General features: G+C 50.2%; 1 protein-coding gene across 2 annotated transcripts in view; it reads right to left on the reverse strand.

Annotated features, from left to right (window-relative positions):
* Positions 1-26,823, reverse strand: part of CdGAPr (GTPase-activating protein CdGAPr) — a 156,779-nt gene that overhangs the window by 52,158 nt on the left and 77,798 nt on the right. For both annotated transcript variants that reach the window (XM_075892241.1, XM_037422459.2), the window contains exon 3: positions 18,605-18,689. In XM_075892241.1, coding sequence (XP_075748356.1) covers positions 18,605-18,689 — 85 coding nt within the window. The remainder of the gene's footprint in view (positions 1-18,604; positions 18,690-26,823) is intronic.

A 26,823-nucleotide genomic window follows, 5' to 3' on the forward strand; every position in this document is an offset into this window, starting at 1 on the left:
TGATAGAGGCCTTTGACCTGCAGTGGACGTAGTCAGGCAGATAATGATGAATGATGACGATGTCGAAACGCTTTCGCGGCATCATCATCATCAACAGCACCAACGCCACCATAATCAAGCCTTTTTATACCAACTTCCCGGCAAAGGCATCTGTCAACGATTTTCAAACCCACCCCGTTCTCAGCGAGCTGAATCAGTAATGACTGCCACGCAGAAAGAAAATGAAAGTTCATGTACACTGCATGTTATAAACTACGCCCGATCCCAGTTGAGGATTTCCAAAGCGTTAGCGCACTGCCGCAATGACGGGGATTCCCCGATTTCTTTATCGCAGTGCCTTCCAAAGTCCCCCGTGGAGCGAGGACGCACGCCGAAATTCCACGAAGCGATCAGTTTTTAGTTTAGTTTATCTGCCTCAACCACGGATGGTCTTAACAGCGCCGCAAAGTGACAAATCGAGTCGTGTCGCCAGGTTTTGGTTCGATCATTTGTTGCTCAGTGACCTGCTGCAAGGAGGAGAACGTCTCAATGCGTCCTCCGATGTGATAGTGCTTATTTTACAAACGCACAGCATACACACCATGCTGCGCGAGCGAATGAAAATTAATCCCTTGTTTACCAGGAAACCGGGAATGCATATAACACGTAGTGAGCCGTCCTCGAGTCTAAGCGAACATGTGCGCGCCGAACTGAGCAAAACGGGATTCGGAACGACTCCCCGGCAGGCATAGATGAGAGAGAGAAAAAAGAAATAATCGCAGAAAGACATGCAGCTCTAATTCTTTATGAGTTGGTTCGTCGAGTTGAACGGCCTTTTCGAGAAGAGTAAGGAAAAACCGACAACGACAGGGAATAGTAAAACACGCCGCACCCGCTCCGACTCTAACTAAAATTCTCGCGTACACGACCGCGCCACATAAGAGCAGCTCACTGACCCGGCCACTCGATGATTTGATTGATATGTGGGGTTTAACGTCCCAAAACCACCATATGATTATGAGAGACGCCGTAGTGGAGGGCTCCGGAAATTTCGACCATTTGGGGTTCTTTAACGTGCACCCAAATCTGAGCACACGGGCCTATACATTTCCGCCTCCATCGGAAATGCAGCCGCCGCAGCCGGGATTCGAACCCGCGACCTGTGAGCTAGCCACTTAAGGTGTTTGAAATGTTCTAGTGAACCATTATGAAAAACACGACAGTTTATCTCCTCCATAAGGAAAGAAGGAAGCACCATTCAACATGAAAAAAAAAAATAATAGAACGTTCGACTATGAACATTTCAAAAGGAACATAATATAGCAATAAAAAATTCGGCAGATCCCATGTCTTATCTGGGAATCGGTTTCACGCGAGGCAGCCGGTAAATAGTTGTCCGTCCTGTTTTTCTCTCTCCCTCTCTCTCTTTGAGGCAAGTGTTACAAGGTTAAGTACAGTACTTGTGTGCCAATCGTGGGCTTCCCTGGAACTCCCACTACATGGCGTCTACCTGCAGGTGACTAGATTGGGTAACTTAAGGTCTGACATTAAAATCAGCGCACACTTTAGAAAACAGACGCAATTATTATCGAAACGAAGTGCGCTGTACGGTGTGACGATGAGAATACCACACGTATTAGGCGAGATAACTTTCATTCATCATTCCCTCGGGATCGGGAAACGCTTGAATATAGCTTGCTGATCGACACGAATACGAGATGTAATATTTATTGGACTGCTATGAAAGTGGAGTCAACATTGGAACGACAATTGACGTTAACCCGGCATAAGGTCTGTGTCATAATTTGTCTGTGTCATAATTTTTATTGCTTTGCTATAAGATTAGATAGCGAGCACTGCAACCGCAACTGAAGATACACCGACCTTATAGGCCTGCATAGTGTTTATTTTTTCAAATGAGTTTCGAAATTGGCCACGGGCACTTTGCAACACACAGAGAATAATAAAACAAAGCACTTCCAGCATCTTTTGAAGGCTTATGAAAAGGAGAAGTGCTATTTTATGCAGCCATTTCAGACAGCGAAAGTCTGAATGTGTGTGGTAAGGCGAGCGACTTTATCGAATTTTCATAAATTTCTTTAGCCACTCATTTATGAAAACACTGCGTGCACGTTTTCTCTGTAGCTATAGTTTCCAGTTTCATTATTCACGGGATTCAATGACACGATGTCCTCCGCGGCAGCTACGATGCTCGGCTGCTGGCCTGAAGAACGCGGACTCAATCTTGCCGCCACGGCAGTCGCATTTCGATGAAGGCGAAATACTGGGGAGTCATGTACTGTCCGATATCAGTGCACGTTGGATTACAGTTCTGAAGCCCTCCCATACTGGATGCCTCATAACAACACCGTGATTTTGGCGCGTAGGTGTTGTTTGTTGTCGTTATTATTACTATTATTATTGAACCAATACGATTCTGTCATTCAAAGCGTTAAACCAATCACGTTACGCTACACGCGTTCTACCGCGATTACGAGGGTAATCACGCCGCGAGTCGCTTCCATAATCTACAGAAACGTCGCTGCTCGCAGTTTGTTGCGCCACGTAAGAGCTATCGTGTGTACGACCGACACGGGCAGCTCGGCGTCGCTACGTAACTCGCATGTACCGTCGCACGCAACACTACGCTGCCTTGGCAAACGCGGCGAGACTATAGGAAAGGCTCGCACCAACGGACTACACAGTGCGACGTTATTACGCGCACATCCACGGCCCGCAACCGTATCCCCAACGCACACGCGATGACAGGTCACGCACGCCTGCAGTCGCGGACCGCCGCAATCGTGTCACGACGGAACCGAAAGTTTGGGACTGCCGCGATGGATCGACTCGGTGCCTCGCCCAATAGGACGGAAGCCGCGGAACTGGCCGACAGGCACGAACGCTGGCCGAGCGGGCTCTGAAATCAGGTTGTCGGACAATGGATGAAGAAGAACAAGTTGGCTGCTCCGACGAATCGGCGGGCGAGGTCATGAGAGCGGAACAAAAGAATCACGGACATGGGGAGAAACCGAAGCTGGAATGAGAATAGGGCGAGGGAATAATAACAACGCGTCGAGGATCGTCGGTCTGGTGACCTTGAGCCAACCTGGCCCGCTTTTCGTGCGCGGCCTTCAGCGATTGGTTCCGCGAAGCGCCTTTCATACACGGCGACCGCAACCACTATACCCGAGCTCTAAAAACCGGCACGCGCACGGCTCCGAGCTCTTCCCGTTTCGGTGCTTTTGTTTATTCGTTCAGCGCAGCTCGGCTGTCGGGTGCGGCGCACGCACGAGCCGACACAAAGCGCGCCTAATTGCCGTCTCATCAATGCGCCGCTCCATCATTAGGGGTCGTCGCGGAAGGCCACCCGAAAATATAACAAGAAGAAACGAACAAGTTTACGACATGAAAAAAAAATAACAACAGATGCTTTAGAGATCGCCGACCGAAATCGCGGCGCAGAGAAGAAGGCGCGGAATGCCGGCTTCCGGGCGAGGAACAGGGGAAGGCCTCTGGAAGAATGTTGTCATATTCAATGAACGGGAATTAGAGGTGGGAAAAGGAAACGGTGCACTTACAACATGCGAAGAAAAGCGTTCAACACGATGCGCAGCTATTGGAAATAAGCTGTTGTTGATTTAGTCGATCTCTCTCTCTCTCCCTCCCTCCCTCTCTCTCTCTCTCTCTCTCTCTCTCTCTCTATATATATATATATATATATATATATATATATATATATATATATATATATATATATATATATATTGTGAGAATTCATTGTACGTCATCTTCCTCATCTAACAATAATCATCATCAGTCTTCGGCACGTTCCTCTTCATGATCGGCGCCATTTTGCTGTTGCTTCAATAAAGCGTCAGCTGCACCGTTGTATTTCAAGTGGTGGAGGTGCTTCCCGATCTCTTCGACCTCTCTCCATCCAAAGCCAGCTCCTGGAGCTCCGTTCGGGACGTCGCTTGCGCCAGCAGAGCACCATGGCCCAAGAGCAAGCCCAACCGAACCTCTCGCCGGCGCAACCACCAGCCGCCAACCCTAGCCCGGTCAACAACCCCCCTCGGGAGCCTCCAATCTTCTCCGGTCTGCCTGGCGAAGATGTCGAAGACTGGCTCGACAACTATGACCGCGTAGGTGTCTACAACAACTGGAACGAGGCATCGAAATTAGCACGCGTCCAGTTCTACGTCTCTCAGGTTGCCAAGACGTGGTTCCTGAACCATGAGAGCGACTTCCGCGATTGGTCTTCCTTCAAAGACCAGCTCCGACGCATTTTCGGTACACCGACCGTCCGTTCAGAAGTTGCTCGCAAGAAACTGGCAGAACGCGTTCAACATTGCGGTGAGTCCTACACTTCCTATATTGAGGATGTGCTTGCACTTTGCCGCCGTATCGACGACACCATGCCAGAAGGTGATCGTGTCCGGCACCTTCTGAAGGGTATCGGACCTACCGCTTTCAACGCCCTCGTCGCACACAACCCTTCGACGGTTTCCGACGTCGTCTCGGTATGCCAGCGGCTTGATACCTTGCAGTCAATCCGCCTACGACCAGACTTCTCTGAGAACCCCCTGGCAAACAGTATGGAGCTCCGATCCATCATTCGAGACATAATTCGTGAGGAATTGCAAGCCTACACTTTACCTCCTTCTAACAACGTTCCCGCTCAACCCGCCTCTAGCGATCTGCGCGGAATTATTAGAGAAGAAATGTCAGCGTTCCAAAGCATTCACCGTGCTCCACCATGCGCCCAACCCCCTTCGTATGCACAGATCGCTGCAATGCAACCCTCGCCGTCTCAAGCACCACCACCTGTACCTGATCACGAACATCTAGCACCTCTAGTCGCCCGTCCACCGAACCCTACCTACCATTCTTCCTGGCGGGCCCCACGTCCCATTTGCTACTACTGTGGAATTCGAGGACACATTTCCCGGGTCTGTCGACGTCGGCAGCAAGATGAACGTCGTGGTTATGCCGCTTTTGAACGACACGACACATATACTCGAGGTTACTACCGTTATGCCGACAGTCCTTCCAACCACCGATCACCGTCTCCTGTGCGCATTTCCAACACGACCAACAATCCACGTGCATCCCGACCACGCTCCCCTTCGCCACTCCGACGCTCTGTTTCACCACTTCGGCCTGTCTCTCAACTGGCTCCCCAGCGCTCGGAAAACTAAACAGTGCAGTTTTTGGAGGGAAAACTGCATCGCGGCGAAATGACCCAAGTCCTCCTGAACGACCGTCAAACATGTTATTGGTAACTGTGGAAGGTGTGCGGGTGTTGGCTTTGGTGGACACGGGAGCAACTATTTCAGTTATGCGTGCCGACTTGTGTTCTCGATTGCGGAAAGTGAAGACACCCTACCTTGGATCATCTTTGATTGGGGCCAATGGAGCAATAATTAGACCATCGGCCCAATGTACAGCGCGTGTCTTCATTGATGGTATTCTTCATCACATCACCTTCGCTGTCTTAATTTCATGTGCTCATGAACTAATTTTAGGCTGGGACTTTCTCTCATCAGCATCTGCATTAATTTCTTGCCGTCAACGTGTAGTCGAAATGACCGAGACCGATCACTGCAGCGAACGCGTCGACGAAAAACCATTGCGTTTCTTCACAGCTTCCGAATCCATACTACTCCCGGGTCAAGAGCAACTCATCACCATCACTTCTCCGAATATTGCCAATGGTGACGTCCTTATCACCCCTTCCAGCAGCTGTCTAGCTCGCGGCGTTGTAGTCCCCTCCAGCCTGGTGCGGTTCAAAGACAGTGCAGCGATAATCATTGGCCTGAACCCTACCCCAGAGCCCGTCCTCCTACCCCAAGGTTCTGCAGTGTCATGTTATGTGGATACCCAACCGGTTTCTTTGGTCTCTCTTGACGCCTTGACAGCTCAGCCACAACAGGCCCAGTCTGTTACTTCCTCCTCCTTTGCTCCCGGGATAAATCCTGACCTTTCTGCTTCTCAGCGTGAGGCGTTGCTGAATTTGCTCAGGAAACACCAGGCCTCCTTCGACGCCAATGCTTCGGCACTAGGACAGACCACAGTTGCGTATCATCGTATCGACACTGAAGGTCAGACTGTTGTACGCCGTCGTCCCTACCGAGTCTCCTTGGCCGAGCGCAAAATCATTGAGGAGAACGTGACCGATATGCTAAACAGAAACATCATACGACCCTCTACCAGTTCTTGGTCATCACCCGTTGTGTTGGTACAAAAGAAGGATGGATCGGTACGATTTTGTGTTGATTACCGCGCGCTCAACAAGATTACCCGAAAGGATGTATACCCGATGCCCCGTATAGATGATGCACTTGACTCATTGCAAGGCGCCCAATACTTCTCCACCCTTGACCTTCGCTCCGGGTATTGGCAAATACCAATGGACGAAGCAGACAAAGAAAAGACCGCCTTTTCTACGCCGGACGGTCTTTACGAGTTTAACGTTATGCCTTTCGGTCTATGTAATGCTCCCGCCACATTTGAAAGGATGATCGACACTGTTCTTCGTGGCCTCAAGTGGAAAACTTGTCTATGCTACCTCGATGATATCGTCGTGTTTTCTTCCACTTTTGATGATCATCTGCAACGCCTAGATCAAGTGCTCACATGTCTCTCCAACGCTGGACTTCAACTAAACACAAGGAAGTGCCATTTTGGCAACACAACTATAAAAGTTCTAGGACATCTGGTTACTAAAGATGGCATCCAGCCCGATCCGGACAAAATTTCCGCAGTCCTCAACTTTCCGCGACCCTTTCGTTCCAAAGAACTACGCAGTTTCCTTGGACTCGCATCGTACTTTCGCCGCTTCATTCGCAACTTTGCCACTATTGCCGCTCCTCTCCACAAGCTCCTTGCTAGTACCGGTTCCTTCGATTGGAATGATCAATGCGAAGCCTCATTCCAAGAACTCAAGCAGGCACTGACATCCCCACCGGTGCTTTGTTATTTCGATGACAAGGCACCTACAATATTACACACTGACGCGAGTGGACAAGGAATCGGCGCCGTACTGCTCCAGCGCGACCATGCCTTTCGCGAGAAAGTTGTCGCGTATGCAAGCCGCACTCTGACCACTGCAGAGAAGAGGTACTCGATAACCGAACAAGAGTGCTTGGCTGTTGTCTGGTCCATCCAAAAATTTCGTCCGTACCTACATGGTCGACATTTTACTGTTGTGACAGACCACCATGCTCTTTGCTGGTTGTCCACAATCAAAAACTTGTCGGGACGACTTGGCCGCTGGATTCTCCGATTACAATCTTATGACTTTGACGTCATCTACAAGACTGGAAGACAACATCAAGATGCCGACGCTTTGTCACGATGCCCTTTGCCGCAGTTTTCGGTGCACGTCACATCCCCTAGTCAAATTGGCTATACCGAGGACGCCTCGTCGATATCATCCATTTCTTCCCTACCTTCATCCACCCGTCCGTCAGCACTTGCTACTCACCAGCGACCCGATTCTTATTGCACTGACATCATTGGTCGGCTTACCGGTGCTTCGTCTTCCCCTAATGCCAGGCTCCGGAAACAACTCCGACTATTCAAGTTGGAGGACGATGTGCTATATCGATACATTTTGCACCCGGAAGGCCACCGATGGGTTCCCGTCGTACCGCGCGCACTTCGCACTGAAGTTCTGCGCGCTTCCCACGACGACCCGACGTCAGGACACTTGGGTTATTACAAAACATACGAGCGCATCCGCAGTCGATTTTTCTGGCCAGGTCTTTCCACGACAGTAGCTAAATATATTGCCTCGTGCGCACTTTGCCAACACCGCAAGCGGCCCACTACTCCTCCAGTCGGGACCCTACAACCACTTCCTTGTCCATCAGAGCCGTTCTCTGTCGTCGGAATTGACCTCTTCGGGCCCCTCCCAACTACATCAGACGGCAAGAGGTGGATAGTCACCGCGGTTGATCACTTGACCCGGTACGCTGAGACGGCCTCAATCACTTCAGGAAGTGCTTCGGAAGTAGCAACTTTCTTCTTGAATGCTATTTATCTACGTCATGGAGCCCCTCGTGTCCTTTTGACCGACCGGGGAAAGGCATTTCTTTCAAGCACGCTCAGTGAAGTTCTTCAAGCATCAAAAACAGTTCATAAAACAACATCTAGCTATCACCCGCAAACCAATGGCTTAACGGAAAGATTTCATCGCACGCTGTGTGACATGCTGTCCATGTATATCCGACCGGACCATCGCAATTGGGATGCCATACTACCCTTTGTCACGTATGCATATAATACGTCAGTTCAACGAACCACAGGCTATTCTCCATTTTTCCTAGTATACGGACGCCAACCGACATCACCACTCGACGTTTCATTCTTTTCTGGCCCCGTCAACTCTTCACCATTCGTTTGCGACCAGTTTCTGTCCCGCGTTGCTCGATGCCGTCGTCTTGCCCGCGTAAACACCGAAGCTAGCCAAGAAGATCGCAAACATCGTTACGATGCCACTCACCGCGTCGTTCTCTACCACCCTGGCGACAATGTACTTCTGTGGACTCCTGCGCGAACGCCTGGCTTATGCGAAAAGTTTGAGTCACGCTATCTTGGCCCTTACAAAGTTATCGAACAGACCTCACCGGTGAACTACCGTGTCACACCTGTTCATGTCCCCACTGACCAACGCTGCCGCGGGACAGAGATTGTGCACGTTTCGCGTCTCAAGCCCTATTGTATGCGTTCCACAGCGTAATTCGCGGCCAGGCTGGCCGCTTCCGTCGACGGGGGAAATTAGTGTGAGAATTCATTGTACGTCATCTTCCTCATCTAACAATAATCATCATCAGTCTTCGGCACGTTCCTCTTCATGATCGGCGCCATTTTGCTGTTGCTTCAATAAAGCGTCAGCTGCACCGTTGTATTTCAATATATATATATATATATATATATATATATATATATATATATATATATATATATATATATATATATATATATATATATATATATATATATATATATATATATATATATATATACATATACATATATATGGGCCAGGCCGGCTAGCCTCTGGTCATTCAAGGTAACTGACTGGATTCCAAAGAGAAGGAAAATGCGTGAGGGAGAGACATAAAATTCGGAGGGCAGATGTATTACGAAGTCTGCAGGTATAGCGTAGCAGCAGAAAGCACAGGACCGGGTTGAATGGCGGCACATGGGAGAGACCTTTGCCCTGCAGCGATGACGATATGCATCATACACGAACACATAAAATACACTGAACCTCCATCACGCAAGCGCGCTTCACCTCACTTGCACCTTCAATGTGGAGAAGCAACCTTCGACGTACCTTTCTTTTTATACACGCATCCCAAGTAACTTAGACGTCACTAGTAAGCAGGATACGAACCGTGTACGGATGTCACCAGCAATGGTAGTAGCACCCCTCAACCCTTCTTTAGTTACTCAACAAGGTGCTCAAGCACGCTCACATGCGACATAGCGTTGGCAGTGACAGCCGCGTAGTACCGCCCCGCCGCGGTGGTCTAGTGGCTAAGGTACTCGGCTGGTGACCCGCAAGTCACGGAATCAAATCCCGCCTGCGGCGGCTGCATTTCCGATGGAGGCGGAAATGTTGTAGGCCCGTGTGCTCAGATTTGGGTGCACGTTAAAGAACCCCAGGTGGTCGAAATTAGCGGAGCGCTCCACTACGGCGTCTCTTATAATCATATGGTGGTTTTGGGACGTTAAACCGCCCATATCAATCAGCCACGTAGAACCAATTTGCAAGAAATAGATCGTCGTTCTGTTATCTTCTTTTAAGGCGACAGAGTTAAAAAGCTAGTTGCGCAGAAATTGAAGTGTAGGTATCGGCGTCGTTGGTTGTGAGAGAAAAATTGTCCTCTTATCCATGAGGGAGAGTAGAGAAAGATGCAAAAAAAAAAATGAGATCTTCGGTCCGAGTGAGGATCGAAACCAGGCCGTCCGCGTGGCGAGCAGCTGTTCTGCCACGAAGCCACGCAATTGTTTAAAACACAATATCACTGCCATGTAGTGGATGAAGTCTTCTTGACGTATGTAATATCGCGTGGGAGAAGCGTCGAATCCTGCCAGGCATGAAAACATGTTTGAAAGGTCCCTTCATTACGAAGTGCTCAGACATATTTAATAATCAGTAGCAGCAAAAGTGCCAACAAAGTGGGCAGCTGCGCAAGTTGGCGTGTCCTTCGACGATTCGCAAAAGGTAAAATGATGGCTTAGTGGGCAATTGAACTTTCAGTAGGCATAGTTTGAAGGGGCCAATGTTACGTGCACAGTTGTTCGTTCATTTAGGGGCACGGCATGCACCGAAAACAGGAAGCCAGACGAGCAGTTCAGAAGGTGATGCGCACACGACCCGATCACGCTATCGCCTTATATCATACTTTTGAATGTTAAGTTTAAGTGTCCTCTAAGTTCTATACTGAGACTAGATTATGACAACAGGCACAACCGCTTCGCAAGTCCGTTCTTCGTCGCGACTACGCAGTGGTAAGCATGGTTCCTGTTCCGTATAGGCGGAAATTCAGCGTTAACAAGCGAGACACATCTCAAAGACACTTTTTCCCACCAGTGTCCTGAAGAGACACTGATGTGAAACAATATATAATTTTATATAGGTAAATTGTAGTCTGAGAGCTTTCATGCCGCCCAATTTCACCATCATAAGTTTAATATTAGGGGAGAAAATTCGGACAAAAATTTCATGTTTACTTTTAGATTTCCGCGTGAGACGTCGCGGTATTCAAAGGTTATTTTTTCGCATTTTGGCGACACTGGTTCAACGAAATTTTCCGAAACTTGTTGGGCCTATGACCCCCTCAGAGGACAATGTACTACGTTTCTACTAATAATAAACTACGCAGGAGCTAGTAGATGCAAGCAAAATCTTTGGCGCCAGCTGCGTTTGGTGCGGGAATATCATGGCGTCACTGCCAGCATTTTTTTTCTCGCTCACCAAGCGTTACCTCGCGGCAAGCACAGTGATATTGGAAACGTGAAAGAGTAATTTCACTTCTATAAGAAAGATCGCTTAAAGCTCGAGGTAAAACGTCCGGTGTCCAGGACAAAACGAAAAATACACCATCTCTCGATAAAAGGGAACCGTGTGGGGATGCGAAGCAGCGCTGGTGTTCACTTTTGTTTCCCTTTGTATGTTCCCGCGTACGTTTCATTTGTGTGTGGAGTAGTGTATATGTTGTGTACCGCTTATGTTACCACCCTCTCATTTGAGTGGATTACCGCGGGTGTGCAGCAAAGTGAACACCCAGCGCTGCTAAGAGAGTGCAACGGAGCGAGTGAGCGCACCATTGTATGGTGGTGGTGGTGGTTGGTTGAAGAAAGATACGCTCATTTCTGCAGCCCTTCGTGGAGCAAGGCGAACCTTCTCAGCATTATATACGAGCGAACAGCCGTGGCGCAGAGATAAGCGGTAGAGGAAAAACGAAGCGGAGGCAGCGCTCTCCCATTTCCTCTCGCCTCCTAGTGCTCACTCTAATGAGGAGAGCGCCCTCGCCGACCATCCGCTCCCCCACTGCGCATGCGTCAATACTCTCCCCTCTCCTTGCGCGGAGAGGAGTTGTCGCATGCGCAGTAAGGGTGGTCACGCCGCACACCAGCGAATTGAACTCCGCTGCTTCGCACCTAAAGAATCCTCCGCGCTGTTGTTTATCAGCCACGTCAACCGACAGTCACCAACCTGGCGCCATCTACAAACTCACTCTCCTCTCATTTTATCGCACTATCAACCCCTTTTCCTCACCCCCAGATCTTGCTATCTACACCTTCTCACACTGCCCGGCGGATCCTCCGGACCCCGCGGGTCCTAGAGCCCTTCAAGACCTCGGAGGATTGGGAGACCCTTCTGCGCGCAAAGGAGCCGGTTGGGCTGCCCATGGTTGCCGACCGGGCTGCCAGCGTGATGGATCACCACCAAGTGAACGTTTGAGCACAGCGGATCGTGCGCGTGCTCCAAACTCCTCTGTTGCAACGAGCGTCTCCTCTTTTCTGCTTTGCATCAGCCAAGAAGGCCCCATTAAGCCACTAACCTCTTTCTTTTTTTTTCTCTGCATCGTTCTTTTAACCATCATCCACAGTATTATCGTTGCATCGGCTGCGGAAACACACAAATGCGCAGCAGAGCATTCCGGATCTCGCCTCTCACAGAACCACATCTGAACGTCTTCGCATTCGGCAACGTCGAGTAACGAGCAGCCCAATTAACCCTTCTCGCCCGCCACTTTCAGTGAAAACATTCGGCGAGACCTCCTAGTAGGATACGCTTGCGGGTTAGGTTAAACCAAAACACCAGGTCGCGGTTACACTCCTAAGGCAAGCCATCCCACGTTGCCCCAGCCGCCCACGTACGTTTATAGCACGAAACAAGCTTGGCACCGACATTAAAAATCGAAACACAGCTCCGCCGGCGGCCCACGGGGTATGCATCCTCGAGCACGCGATTAGCCGCGTCGGTAACCGCATAAGCTGCGTCGTCCTCCCACCCATTTTGCTTTTCTCGACACTACAATAAATGCAAGAGCCAAAAAACAAAAGGCGCAAAGGCAAGATACCGCAGCTCCGGTTGCCCCGTCCTGCATACAGCCACGTTTTCCAAACACCCGCTATAGCTTAACGACGCATCCTTGGCATCGTCTCGAGGCGCGGGCGTCGTGACGGTGAATACATTACACCAGGCTGCTTGCGTCTTTATACGGAGCAGCTTGAACGCACACGCGAGCACCAAAACGAGAAGGATTACTTTCTCGGAAACCGTTACGCGCTTCGATACACGCGCGACTGACCCCCGTATTCACAGACAATCATCGACTCGACTTCCACCTTTCACTTGACAGAGTTGAGCACTGCGCCGCTGCTAGGCTGAAATTGACGCTGCGCTGCTCGTGAATCGCGCCACATTATCGCTGATATGCAGTGACATGCCGTGCCTACAGAGGGCGCTTCCATCGGCTTTCTCAAGTGAAGGTGAAGCATTGAGTGAAGGGACGTTCTAGAATTACGGGGGTGAAGCGTCCAAAAGGGCACCGTTGCACAGGCGCGGTTCCTGTGTATTTTTCGTCTGGTGCAACCAAATACAAGTGATGCTGCCTCTTCTCGGAAAGCATTAGCAATTCGCACCCGGAAAGAAAAGCTTCCGCAGATCAACCATGCGTTCTCTTATCGAAGACCGATTCTACACGTTATCTGAGCTATTGGCACAAAGGTCTCCTTCTGATGCGCACACTCTACTCCATTGAATAAGCACAGATAACACAGTTAGGACGCGGTTATGGAGGAGCACGGTAATATTGTACTGCATCGCAGACGTTGAGAGACCTATACCACGTGTTACCTCGGAAATTTTTTTTCAATAATTGCCGTTCGAAGCGGGTAAAGTACGACGCCTTAATACGGTCCCGTAGCAGAGATAGTTGTGTGTGGTACGATGGTAAGCTGTTTGTCATCGCTACTGGAAACACAAAGCGCGAGAAATAGAAACGTCTCGTTCATTTGGGTCGCCATACATATGGAGCCACATTATCACGGTATCAGGGCAAAACAGGGTGCTCATCGAGTCCCAATTTGCCCCTATACTGTAAGCATGCACTGTCCTTAGCACAAGCAGGTTACGGTGTACTAAGGTTGGCACAAAGTACCCGAAGTGCGACACGAAACCTATACCTGAAGCTGCGAAGCACAACGACCAATTGGCGTCTCCCATTCCTATCTCCATCGCTTCCTATCTCGCTTCTATCCCCCTCTTCCTATCGTCCTTCTCTCCCACTGTCACGTGTATAGCACACGGTCCGATTAAGCTCGCGGCATGAACACACGCAGTCGTCTGCCTGCACTTCTTTAAAAAAAACAGAAAATAAATTAGACCGGCCGATTCACTGTAATTTTCACAGACAACAGTGGCACTGTACACCGCATTAAATTACACTGGTGTAATGTGCTTCCCGTTTCACACGCAGGAACTATAGTACAAGGGCTACTGAATGTGCTCGAGGCACCACCGGAGCTAAATCGCGAAAGGACGACACGAAAGGATTCCCGAAGCAGTCGCCACGGCAACGAAACGGCTGAACAGTGGAGCGCCTGCGCTCGCGTCCAGACTCCCATGAACACAAGCGGCCAAGGCAGGCACTGCGGCCGCTGCCTCGGGGGCTGCAGCCCGCCCGAGAGGAGCCAGTCCGGTTTGCTCGGCGCCAAACGTAGCGCGTGCCCTGAGTTCATCCTGGCGGCAGCGTAATCAAGATTTAATGCCGCTGACCGCGGCTGCATTCCAGAGCGCTACAGGGCGCGCTCCTCTCCCGACCGAGAGCTCTCGCTCGTAGAACCCGCGCAGGAAGACAGATTACGTAGGCAAACGCGCGCGCATCTCTTTCTCCCCAGGCTACACAGCTGGACATACCTCTCGCCCTTAGCATCTCACGCGCCCTCTACATTGCCGCAAAGCTGATATCGGACCACGCCCCCTCCACTTTAAGCACACCGCGGAGCCGTCAACGCACTCACGCCACACAAAGCAAGACAACGCCTCTCACGAACCGCGTCCAATCACCGCGATGGGACGAGAGCTTGCTCGCATACTCGCTTCGCCGCCGGGAAGGTCGTGAGAACGCAGGCAATGATTGTCCGAAAAATTATTTAGAGGTGGTTAGCACATTTTATTTTTTTTTCAATTTTAAATCGCTAAGATTTAGAGCGCCGTGAACACCTACACGCGTAATTTCTGAGGAGCGTGGATCATGAGCCTTAATGATGCCGCACGAGGAACCGGTCCACGCTCAACTTGGAACTTGCAGAGAAGATCGTATACGCGCAGGGTGACTCACTTACTGCTGCGTGAAGAAAAAACGAATCGTTACGAAAGCGGCTAGATTGGTTGTACATGATACGGAGCAGCAAGGCTATAGAACTCAATATATAGCTGCCCCGAAACACACGCGTAAAATACAGTCCATACCGCGAGGAGAAGAATGCAACGGCTAGACGTTTCTGCTTTCACCCTCTCCCTTTCTTGTCGTGCAAATTGACAGCCCACACTCATCTCCAAGAAGGGGGACCACGAATGTGCCACCTATAGCTGACGCTCTCCCGGTCATTGGCCAGCGGTATTTTGCTAGGCTCCCTGCCGGTGTCGGAATGGTCGCGAATCGGGAGACGCCGGAAAGTTAAAACACCCGTGTGTGCACGCCGACAGACACTTTCTAGAGCGCGGAGAAACGGGAGTTGATATTGGAACCTCTCCAGGGGGCGGGAGGCAGCGAACCCGGGTCACGCTGCAAGCCAGCCATCTGCTGATGCCAACCGGCAGGGTGCCGGGCCTCGCCTTTGCAGCAGCGAGAGAAGCGCCAACAGTGCACATCCAGCGCGGGTATGTATACCGCCGGTGGCCCAGTCCCAAGATAGAAGCTCTCGCAGGGAAGCACCGCGAGCGCTATACAAGCTCGCTGCGAAGCCACCGGGGCACTGGACGATGCACTGACGAGGAAGGAACACAGCAGCGCGGCTGTAACGGCAATAAGCGTCCTCCGCGGAGCACGCGGTCATTTCACCACACTCAACGATATGCTGGCGTTTTTCTTCGTTGAGGCGGACGGAGCACCAGTAGGACGAAATGACCGCGACAGTATTATAGAGACAACTACAGCGGGGACGGTGAATGGATGTCGCTAGTCGATGTCCATTGACTTCTTCCTAAGCTGTATGCCACGCGCCACCCCCCCCCTTTTTTTTTATCTCCATTACGAAAAGTTAGAGTGGTATAGAGTGGATTAGTAAAGAATTCTTATCCAAAACAGGTTTCGAAAATACTTTTTTTTTAAAGAACCCGCATGGAGGACAAAGAGAGCAGAAACAAGCACTATCTTTCTGCTATTCATTCTCTTTTTTTCTTTTTTTCCTTGTTGCGCGCTTCGAAACAAATCACTAGCAAGCCCGCTTTGATGCTTCGTTAGGCGGTGTCGTTCGAAGCACTGGTCGAGTTTCAGCAAATATCTTTGGCGTACACTGTAATCTTCCCGTGTCAACGTGGAAGCCGAACGCACTATTTCATTTTCTACCATCTTAAGGAAAACACGTGTTCCTTTCCCTTAAGAAGGTCCCATTCGGCTGCACTTTGAACGAAAAACAGAGGTAACTATTCATAGTTATCAAGGAGCTCTCTTGAAGGCTCATACACTTGTCGGAGAGCAACGCATTTCAAACTATGATTCAGGCGTTAGTGGAACATCGCAAATAGCAATGCCCAGCAGTATTCTATGCAAATGACACTACGATGAAGCACAGGCTATAAAAGCCCGTTATTCATCCCATCTCAAAGCATGCAACAAGCATGCACAGCTGCGATACCAACAAAACGAGCCGAATCGCTCGACTATACAGAGAGAGCACGCGCAGTGGACGCCGTGAGATATTGATTGATTTGTGGGGTTTAACGTCCCGAAACCACCACATGATTATGAGAGACGCCGAAGTGGAGGGCTCCGGAAATTTAGACCACCTCGGGCTCTTTAACGTGCACCCAAATCTGAGCACACGGGCCTACAGCACTTCCGCCTCCATCGGAAATGGAGCCGCCGCAGCCGGGATTCGATCCCGCGACCTGCGGGTCAGCAGCCGAGTAACCTAGCCACTATACGATTGCGGCGGGGCGACGCCATCAGATAAAAGCGCCAGGTTCGCTAGGACCCAAGGAACGACCGAGCAGCATATACATACACGGGGACGTCAAAAAAAAAAAAAGTGCTCGCATTTTCTCCGGCCAGAGGAGTGCTGCGCAAATATGGACACTGCCGGGAGTGGCTCGCACGCGTGTTTGTTGACCAACTCGGGCGCGCGACCGGCCAGTATTGCTGCCCGCGTTACGAGCGCCCGTAAGGCGGGCAACTGCTCCGCATTCGCGTGTGTTGCCAAAAAGCCAACTTTCCGCAGTCACCTTAATTCGCCTGCCTCTTCTGAAGACAATGCTGCTTGTTTGTTGTTGTTATTGTTGTTGTTGTAGCTAAAGCATGCCCGATGACTCGGATAGGCCACATCACTGCATGGTAAGCCACGAGATCCAGGGACCGACACGCCAGAGAGAGACGCTCGGTAAATACGGGGACGAGATTGAGCCGGTGGCCGCGGTGCAGTGTGGCCGAGCGTAGGTGGACTTCCCTAGACCAAACACCGGAGGAAGTAGCGGAAAGAAAGAAAGAAAGAAAGGAACAATGAAAGGAGGAAGGAAAGAAAGAAAGAAAGAAAGAAAGAAAGAAAGAAAGATCGGACAGCGCGCTGTAAGAAAGGAAGTGGGTAGGGGAGGGCAGTCGTCAGGAAAAACTGCGAGTCGGAAGCCGACGGGTCGCGCTCACAGAGTCAGCGCCGCGGTGCGCAGGAAAGCGAGACGAGAGAGCGGAACACTCGCCGAAGGCACTGAGCACTGTGTTAATCGCCGCGACGTCGCTCCATCGCGGCAGCAGGCGCCCGCGACGCCATTCACAATCCCAGCCCCTAGCAAAGGAGAAAGCGAGGCGAGAGGGGCACGGAGGGCCGACAGCGGCCTGACCACAAAAGATTCGCGCGCCGTGTCTCATCACGCCGCGGCCCGTTGGGTTTCCCCTCGTCGTCGGCGCCGACAACAATGGCTCGCACGCGGCTTCAGCGTAGCCCCGAAGCGCGCATAACGAGAGACGACGCCGTCCGCTGCGATAGCATCGACGCTAGACCGTGGCGGAAGCCGGGAAGGAGCACTGAGCAAATAGCTGCAGTAGCTCGTACGTCTCCTCTTCTCGCAACGAGGAGGAGGAGGAGGAGGAGAGATAAGCATCTGCGACGGCTACCGAGAGCCGCAAGGCTGACGACCGCCTACTGTTTGCTCGCTGCCCACTTCTCCCTGGACAACTGAACCCACGACGGGGCCGCAGACATGGCTCCTATCCCGCACTAACGACAAAGACCTTGCGATGAGACAAGATTCCTCCGCTGAAGGGATTTCAGGGATCACTACCGAGGCGTATATGATTTGGAATGGAAAAATCGACAACAACTCGTTTGTAGCGCAAAACTGCAAGGAAATCCACGCTATTTTGTTTGGAAAAAAAACAAAAATGCTTTTTTGTTGACCCAAAACTGATCCTCAAGATCAAACCTGAGTTCAACACCTTTCAGAGGTGCTCGTTCTATATACCGACAGAGCTAACTAAGCAGCGAGCCATTGGCAGCGCGACGACGAATTGAGCGACAACTCGAAGCGCATGGAGACTGCATACCGCAAATGAGTTCTGCGGAAACTCATATGCAGTGTGAACAACGGGTTAGAAACTCAACGCCAGCATTACGTACACTGTCTCTTCAACTGGTTATTCGCTTTTGATCATGTAATTATCTCAGCTTTCCACTACGTTCTATATCAGGCACCGCGTGATCTTGTGCTTGCACAACAGAGAGAAAATACCAAATGCACAACCACAACTAAACATGCATGTGCGGGATTTCGCTTTCCGGCTAAGTTGCTTTCCTCGCTACACGCGCACTGCGAGGCGACAGAAGCCGGTGACCCGACTTCTTCACACATGAAGCTCACGCAAGAAAAGAGAGGCAAACTGACCTGGACTACCCCCAGGTCCATCATGTCGTAGTGGAAGTGGGCACATTCTCCAAGCTTGGGGAACCGCGTCCCGGTCTCGGCGTTCCTGCAGCACAAAACGGCAGAGAATACTGTCAGTACGTAGGCAATGCATAGGACACACACACAAAAAAAAAGGTCTGTTTGGTCGCCTTGAATCGGTAACGAATATGTTCATTTTTTTCTAAGTGACTGCAAACAGTTCGCTTTGACTATTGTATGTATTTTTTTCTACCACGACGTTGAAATAAGTAGATCTCAAACAGAGAGCGGTGACCGCTGGACTTTGTATATATAACCTTACCGAGGAGAGCAAAGTTACTTACACCGCTTTGCGGGATTCTGTGTAAACGCCACCAACGGCTCCTCCAGCTTTGTCGGCAAGCTTCTAATGCCGGCGCGTTGTCCGGCGTCATAGGCAGCCGGCATATACGCCAGTGTTGCCGGTGTAGTTGCCGATGTAGGTACACTTCAACGCTCAAAGCGGTGATTAAAACAATACCCACTAGATGGCGGGCCGGCACCCAGGGTGTTTTCAAAACAAGGAAATGAGTTTTCCAAACAAGGAAAACTTATTGAACAGGCACTACCAGAATTGATGTACGCAGATGATATAGTGCTAATGGCCGACAACAAGGAAGATTTGCAGAGATTGATAGACATCTGCGGCAATGAGGGAGATAGGTTAGATTTCAGATTCGATAAAGAAAAATCACCAGTCATGATTTTAATGATAATGAAGGTTGGAGCTTATGATTCAGGAAGTCACGCTAGAGATAACAGATAAATACAAATATCTGGGTGTATGGATAAGCAATGGGACCGAGTACCCAAGGGAACGCGAAATATACGTAACGACTAAAAGTAACAGGAATGCAGCGGTGATGGAGTATAGGGCGATGTGGAATTACAATAGGTATGATATGAGAGGAATATGGAAAGTGGCCTTGGTTCCTGGTCTGACTTTTAGCAATGCGGTCTTGTGCATGAGATCAAAGGCTCAAGCAGGATTAGAAATTAAGCAACGTGGAATACGCAGGCTTGCTTTAGGAGCTCACGGAAATACACCAAATCAGGGAGTACAAGGCGATATGGGATGAACATCATTTGAGGGAAGGAAAGCTAGCAGCAAGACAAAATTTGAGAAGCGATTGAGAGAAATGGGGGAGGAGCGTTGGGCAATACAAAATGGACGAAGCGAACCAGAAAGTTGACTGGTAAATACTTAGAAAAGAGCAGGGGGCCAAACCAAAAAAAAAGAACTACCGGTTAAGAAGAAGGTGAAGGAAACGGAGACCGACATGTGGAGAATTGGCATGATTAAAAAGTCCGCACTAGATATCTATCAAACTTTTAAGCAGGAAATCGCCAAGGAAATGATCTATGATAATACTCGGGGTAGTTCTCTACTGTTTAAGGCCAGGACGGGAGTATTGCGAACCAAGACTTATCGGACGAAATACGAAAAGGTAGACACGATATGCAGTGCGTGTGAAGAGGAGGAGGAAACTTCCGAACACCTGATAATGTTCTGTAAATGGCTTCACCCTGTAGTTCAGCATGATGGCGCAGAGTTTTTCAAAGCACTGGGGTTTAGGGACAGCGAGATCAAAATAGACTTTAAGCGGGTAGAAATAACTAGAAGGAGGTTATTTGACTGTTGGCTAAAATCAAGGCACGAGTGAAAATTAAATTCTTCGCTGCAATGTACCAGTTTTCAACATCACTATTTACAGGGAAAAAAAATGATAAACCTAGTTGTTGGTTCACTAAGTATTACAACTAGGTGGCGTTGGCTGTCACCCAATCTAAAGGCTACAGCCATATCAACCCATCCACCGTTAAAGAGCCTTCATGTGCGCGCCCACGCGCACATGGAGGCTTCCTATACAAGGCGTTAGTTTGCGATAGCCCGCGCGCTCGCCTCCTCGCGACTTTGTCCACTTCGTTCTCGTCGCTTCGCAGGCATGGCAGCACGTGACAAGTTCATACGATGAGTGTTACGCCCGGGTACCGATATCCCCCCCAAGCCCCCTCACCTGCCTGCTCTCAACGCCATTAAAGAACGCCTGATAGCTTCATGTCTGCCATTTATGAGCTTTAGGCATTTCCGATCATTTGACTCAAGGCAGCGGCCAGTATGGCATAAAAGGGCATGCAGGTGATTAACGTGTCGATCGATGTGGCTAACACTGTGCAGTGCCGGCCGCGGAACATACTGTACACATCAGGCGCCAGCTCATTGACAAACCTTCCTCGCGAAGAAGCGCCTGGTGGACTTCCGAGCAAGCTCCTCTAACGTCATCCTCTTTCTGAATATGGCGGTGATTCGCGCGCGCGCGCGCGCGTGCGTGCGTGCGTGCGTGCGTGTGCGTGTGTGTGTGCGTGCGTGTGTGTGTGTGTGTGTGTGTAAGTAAGTAGATGCCCCACGTTTTTGGATGGTACATGTATAAAGAACCAGTTAACACGTACGTAATACAACTTGTAATGCCTCTGCAGGAGTGTCGCATGCCGCGTCTCTGTAGTCTGCAAGGTCACGACGAAACTAGACATATTCACTGCGATTATGCGCCTAGAGAAAAATTATATTTAAGCGAGATTTAAAAAAATGCTTAGGCTTCATGTGCTGAAATCACGTTATCACAATGCAACACGCCGTAGTGAGAGACGCCAGATTCATCTCGACAAACTGCGGCTGCATTTCACGAGCACATTTATGTGAGCACACGGGCGTTTTCTAAAGCTGCATTCGCGCTGAAACACATCCGTTAAGGCAGCGTTCAAACACGCGACCTCGAGCTCGGCCGAAGCAACGCGACAGGGTTATACCATGGCAAATTAGAGCGGAGCCAACTACTACGCCTGCTTGTTTGTATTCTTTTGTGCGCTCAACTTGTCCAAGCTTAACTGCGGATATCAAAGTCGCCTTCATATCCGGGAGTGTCGCGTTACCCGAGCATAAACGTCACTGATGACGTCACAACACCGTAAAACTTGAACGAAAGGAGAAGTACTGCCTATAGCATTGCATAAGCATAGTTATTCTGCCAGTGTCAGTGGTTGGTCTCTGACGAGACAGCAACCTGCGCCATGCCGCTTCACGGTTCTCGCCATTTCGCTAGCGCCACTTCTGCCAGAGGTCGAGTTAACCACGACGACACGTGGATTTTCTGCTCAAGTCACTTCCCTCTTCCGCATGTCACGGTGACCGGAAGTTACAAAACTGTGCTCCTTAAGACATGACCCCACACCGCCTCACTACGGAGAAAGTGGGCGCGCCGATGCGCGAAGCCACGCGCCCTTTGTCTCTATCCGCTGCCAGGAAGTTTCACATGTGGCTGGTTTGACAGGACGCTTGGGCACGCATCGTTGCAAAACGGATCAGAAGACATGTACGAGCACTTTTATACAGCTTCACGAGAAATTTGCCTTACGCCGATTCCGTAACAAAGACTACATACGCACAAGGGTACGAAAGGGTGGTTGCAACACCCGGTTCGAAGAGCTGCAACCAGAAAGCATACAAGACGACAATGCTAGCCTTGGTCTGCGATGTGCCCTGAGTGTGCTTCATCCCGCCATCTGAACTGCTGAGCTACAAACTCAGGTACCCCCCCCCCCCCCTTTTTTTACTTCCCAAACCCCATGATTTTCTCCCAAAAAATGTATCCCTATCCACAATGCTTTTAGCAAGAGGTTCCATAGGAAACGGCGGCATCAAGCAGCACCCGTAGGATATTCAATCACGCGTCATCAACGATCGCTTATTGTACATAAATAAGCTGGAGGGATTAGATATATGTTTTTCCCTAAACAGACAGACAACAGAAAAGGACAAAAAAGAACGTCAAAAGGGAAAGCAGGGTAGACGAATCGGCTTACATCGTCTCTATAACAGCTGCGCTCTACATGTAATACGGAAACGACCACGCCCTCTGAAGCATGTATAAGGGCAGAGAAAAAAAGAGAAACGCACGGAAGAAGGAGGGAGAATGTAACGTCCAATGCAGGGCGGGCGCCGGTCACTTTGCACCCTATATACGAAAGGAGTATATATCAAAGGTGATTGCTGCACCACGAACAACCCAAGAGCGTAATGTAGGCACACGAACTCAGGCGCGCGAATCTTTCGACCGCGAGCATACGGGAAGAGCAACGACCCTGCATGGCTGCTCCAGCGGTTTACATGGCAGCCAGGCGAGCACGGCAGCAGCTGAGGCAGCAGCTTGATATCCGGCCAGCATTTGCGGCTAAGCGGTTGAGAGGAGCGCAGAGAAATACCGTTGGGGAAAGGGCGACCCACTTGTGTTTCAACGACAGCCACTTGTGCGACGGAGCGAGTGCTCGAACACCGGGTTCTGACTCGACGAAAGCGCACCGCTGACCAGCTGGCCCCGTACGAACGTATATGTCGCACCATCTGCGCTGAGCGCGCTCTGGGGTGACCACAGCTCGCAAATACAAAGGAAAAAAAAAGTTATTTTCAATGTCACCACATACGAACTATTGCGCATGCCTGCGGAAAAGTACATATAGTAAGAAGTTGTTTATTTTGCGAAATATATATTTAAAGATCAGTCAAGCAAACGGGCCTTCTACTGGTGACCGGAGTGTAAATGCCTTGTGCGATCTGCTGCCACTTGAACGGTGGACAGATTAGGAGAGTGTGGAGAAGCAAGGCACAGGAGAAATACATGGTCACATTCACATTCTGTGATCGATAAAAAAGCATGGCCACGAAACACCGAAAGCTACAGTATACATACGAATCGACCGACACACCGTATGTAACAGTGGCTCAGTGTCGTTGCAAACAGAAAACTGCAGTGTAGGCAGCCAGAGATTATGGTATACGCTAAGTATTCCGTAAATCGCGTTTAAGAACAACCATTTCACTGACGTTTTTGTTATGCACTAAAGCGCTGAATGTGACTACATATGCAAAATTTACATTAACACGTATAAACACGACGCTTTGACGAAAACACCCGCAGCGGGCCCTTGGTGCTCGCCTGCAGCCTCGTGGGATGAAATACGTGCCGCATTCTCGATGGAGGCGTGAATGCTTAAAGCCTGAGCAATTAGAGTGAAGTGCGCGTTAAAGATCCCCAGGTGGTTGAAATTTCTTCCAGAGTCTTCCAATACGGCGTCGTTTACAATCATGTCATGGTTTGGGGACCCTAAACCGGCAACAATTATTACAGCACTTTTGATCAAAACGGTGGAGAGCTCGAGCACATCGGCCGATAGGCGGCTCACCCAACGTCCTAAGAAATCGGCAGAGACAGCATTTCCTACTCACACTCCTGAGCTAAACGGCAACGCTAAAAGACCGAAGAGTGTGAGCCCTATAGTGACGCTCTGAAGAGGCTACTATCACCGCATGTTAATCGCTTAAAAGTTCAGGCCTGCCACGTAAACGACACATAAACCGAGACTTCAACTAAAATTGTGGCGCTGCAGAAAGCATCATTCAGCTCACCGCGTCCTCCAACAAATGCATCACACCGTGAGCTCCGTGCCTCGCATCCATATTGCGGTATATACATACTACTCGTTTTCTCAGAGAGCTATACACGCCAAACCTATAACGTTAGCGAGCCCTGAGCCGCGTACGGAAGTACGTGGGTCGTTACGCTGCGCCGTTAGGTTCGACGAGCACGCAGGTATGTCGAGGCTTCCGTTTATCCTTAATCACACCGAGGACCACACAGCTGGATAGCCGTAACGCACTCGTCGGTATACACACGCGCGCCTCGATCACCGCCGGTGATGTAAGGAAACGGCCAGAGACGGCCGTACCGAAGCGCATTTCTGTAAATGCGTTTTCGTCGTCGTGACCGGCACGCATCGTTTACGGCGTCTGCTCGAGAACAGCTTCAGAGCGATCCCATGGACAGCGCTCGCTTACGAAGCCGTTCGCTTTGCCCCCCGACTCGGGATAAGGTCTATATGCGGTCACCGAAACGTGGGACCGAGCAGAGGAAAGAGCGCCGTACCAGCTGCGAAATACATTATAATCGTTTCGACTCCCACGGCGCCCCCATGGAGGGCTGGCGAAAACGGACCCGTACTTAGAGAGACAAACAGACTTTACTCTCCAGGGAGCTGTTGCAAGGTGCCGTCAGAAAAGATATATGCCAGAAAAGACGGCTCTTGCGCGCTGCCCCAGCAAAGAATAAGCCGTTAAAGACACTACAGAGCGGCGAAGTGATCGCTGGTCCAATGGAGTTGGCGAACGCTGTTCGAGGACTTTACGGCCTCGTGGCCACCACATTTCACCTAATGGCACCTCATCGGGCTGCTGCCAAATGGACATGCTTTACATGTAGGTCAACGAAGCAACGTCGCTTCTTGAAAAACGTGGTGCAATGTTACGAACGAGAAGACGAAATAAGGGTCAGAATGAAGGTGGCGTCCTTTGTATCCCTCTTTTTTTTTTCCTCCTCGTTCACAACTTGGCGCCACGTCTCCCAACTGCTATGCGGCAGCCGCTATGTCGTTTCCTATAGTGTGAGCAAGCCACGACAATTTTCAATAAAACTCCACAAAACCATCGAAATGGTCTTTCGAAGTATGCACATATACAGACTGAGACTTGAAAACCGGCAGATAAATAAATATAATAGCTGAATTGAAGATCACACGATATAGTGTTTAAAATTAATGCTCCGAAGGAAAAAGAAGTGCACGCAATATTCCGCCAAACATGCTTCTTCCATTACGAGCCTATACATAGAGCTCAATTCGTATAGCGTTCGACACTCGGGAATATCGCAAACGGGGCAGGCCGACTTCACAACAATGTGTCGATGCAGAGCCGACGAAGTGTCATGTTTTCTTTTTTTTTAAGGTATACACTACAACTTAGGTCGTATACGAATCGAAGAGTAAATATTAACAAAACGTTGTTGGATTACACGTCACGTTATCGTCGACATTAAAGTCGTGCGACAACCGCCAAAGGAGAGAAGATGATATTCCTGTGGACAGCTGCACATTTCCGGGAAAAAGCTGCCGGCATCAGACCTTCACTTAAATAAACACTTTCTCCCCTGTCCCTTTCAGCGAGCGTTGTTTCCATTTCACGGGTGGAGCGGGAGTCTGAAGGCATCGCGTAAAACGCATATAGACGAATTCGAGAGGGAAGACCCGCGCGTACACCGTACATCACTGTTACAGGAACGCAGGCGCGCCTCGTATAATTTAGAAGCGGCTCAGGCGGCGGCACCGTTAAGTCAAAAGCACCACCGTCAGCCGCGCGTTTTACGATCGAGGAGGCACGCCCCCGAGATTCCAGCGCGATGGAAGCATGCACGGGCCACCGACTTTTGGCGGCAAACCGGCCGCTATCCGCGATACGCCGGGCTCGAGAGGGACCCGCTTGCACGCTGCCTCTTCGGTGGTCCGCAACGATTGAGCCGCGGGCGTGAACCGGCACCGCTAAACTTGGACAGGAATACAAGGCAATACCTCGAACCATCGCTCGTGCACGAAGGACGGGCGCAGCTCGAGTTTAACGGCCCGCGTTCAGTGGAGAGGGCGAGACGGCTTTTACGACAGCGGCTCCGAAAGTACGGACTGTGAGATGCGCTACGATTGAGCGTGCGCATTCCCACTGATGATTTCCAGCTAGAGCCCGTTTCTATGACGTTAATGCCACCCAAAAGGCGAACGATCAGACTGTTCTTCCTGGATGGTTCTGTAGATGACACGGAAGAGCTAGCGACCGAAGCTTCTCTTGCTCGTCGCAGTTCACCAGCACGTGCGCAAGCCGTGACAATCTCTTTGCGCTAAGGTACGCGTTGCGGCAATAATCTGCATTGAATTCAGTCTTCCGTGTCACGTTGTTTCGCTGCATGGTTCCAGCGAAAGAACTAGTTTGCGGAAATCTTAGAGATCGAGTGTGCTTATATATAACGCTCAACGCGGCGGCGTTCGCAAAGAAGGCGCTATCGTTCACAATCGCTTTTTGTCAATGACAGTGGGAGTGAGTCGCTCAAGCGGACAACAAGGTTCTGTCATTTCCCATGTTAGTTATCCTTGACACACTTGCTACAGTTAATAGGCAAAGACGACGAACCCACTCGAGACCTATGTACGCATGTATTAAGCGTACTGTATGGGCGGTTAAGAAACGGTATTTTTTGACGGTGCACGCAACTACAGCTGAAACGAAAAGCAGCGTTGTCAAAGCTCGT

The sequence above is a fragment of the Rhipicephalus microplus genome, chromosome 4, assembly GCF_043290135.1.
Source record: "Rhipicephalus microplus isolate Deutch F79 chromosome 4, USDA_Rmic, whole genome shotgun sequence".
NCBI lineage: Eukaryota > Metazoa > Arthropoda > Arachnida > Ixodida > Ixodidae > Rhipicephalus > Rhipicephalus microplus.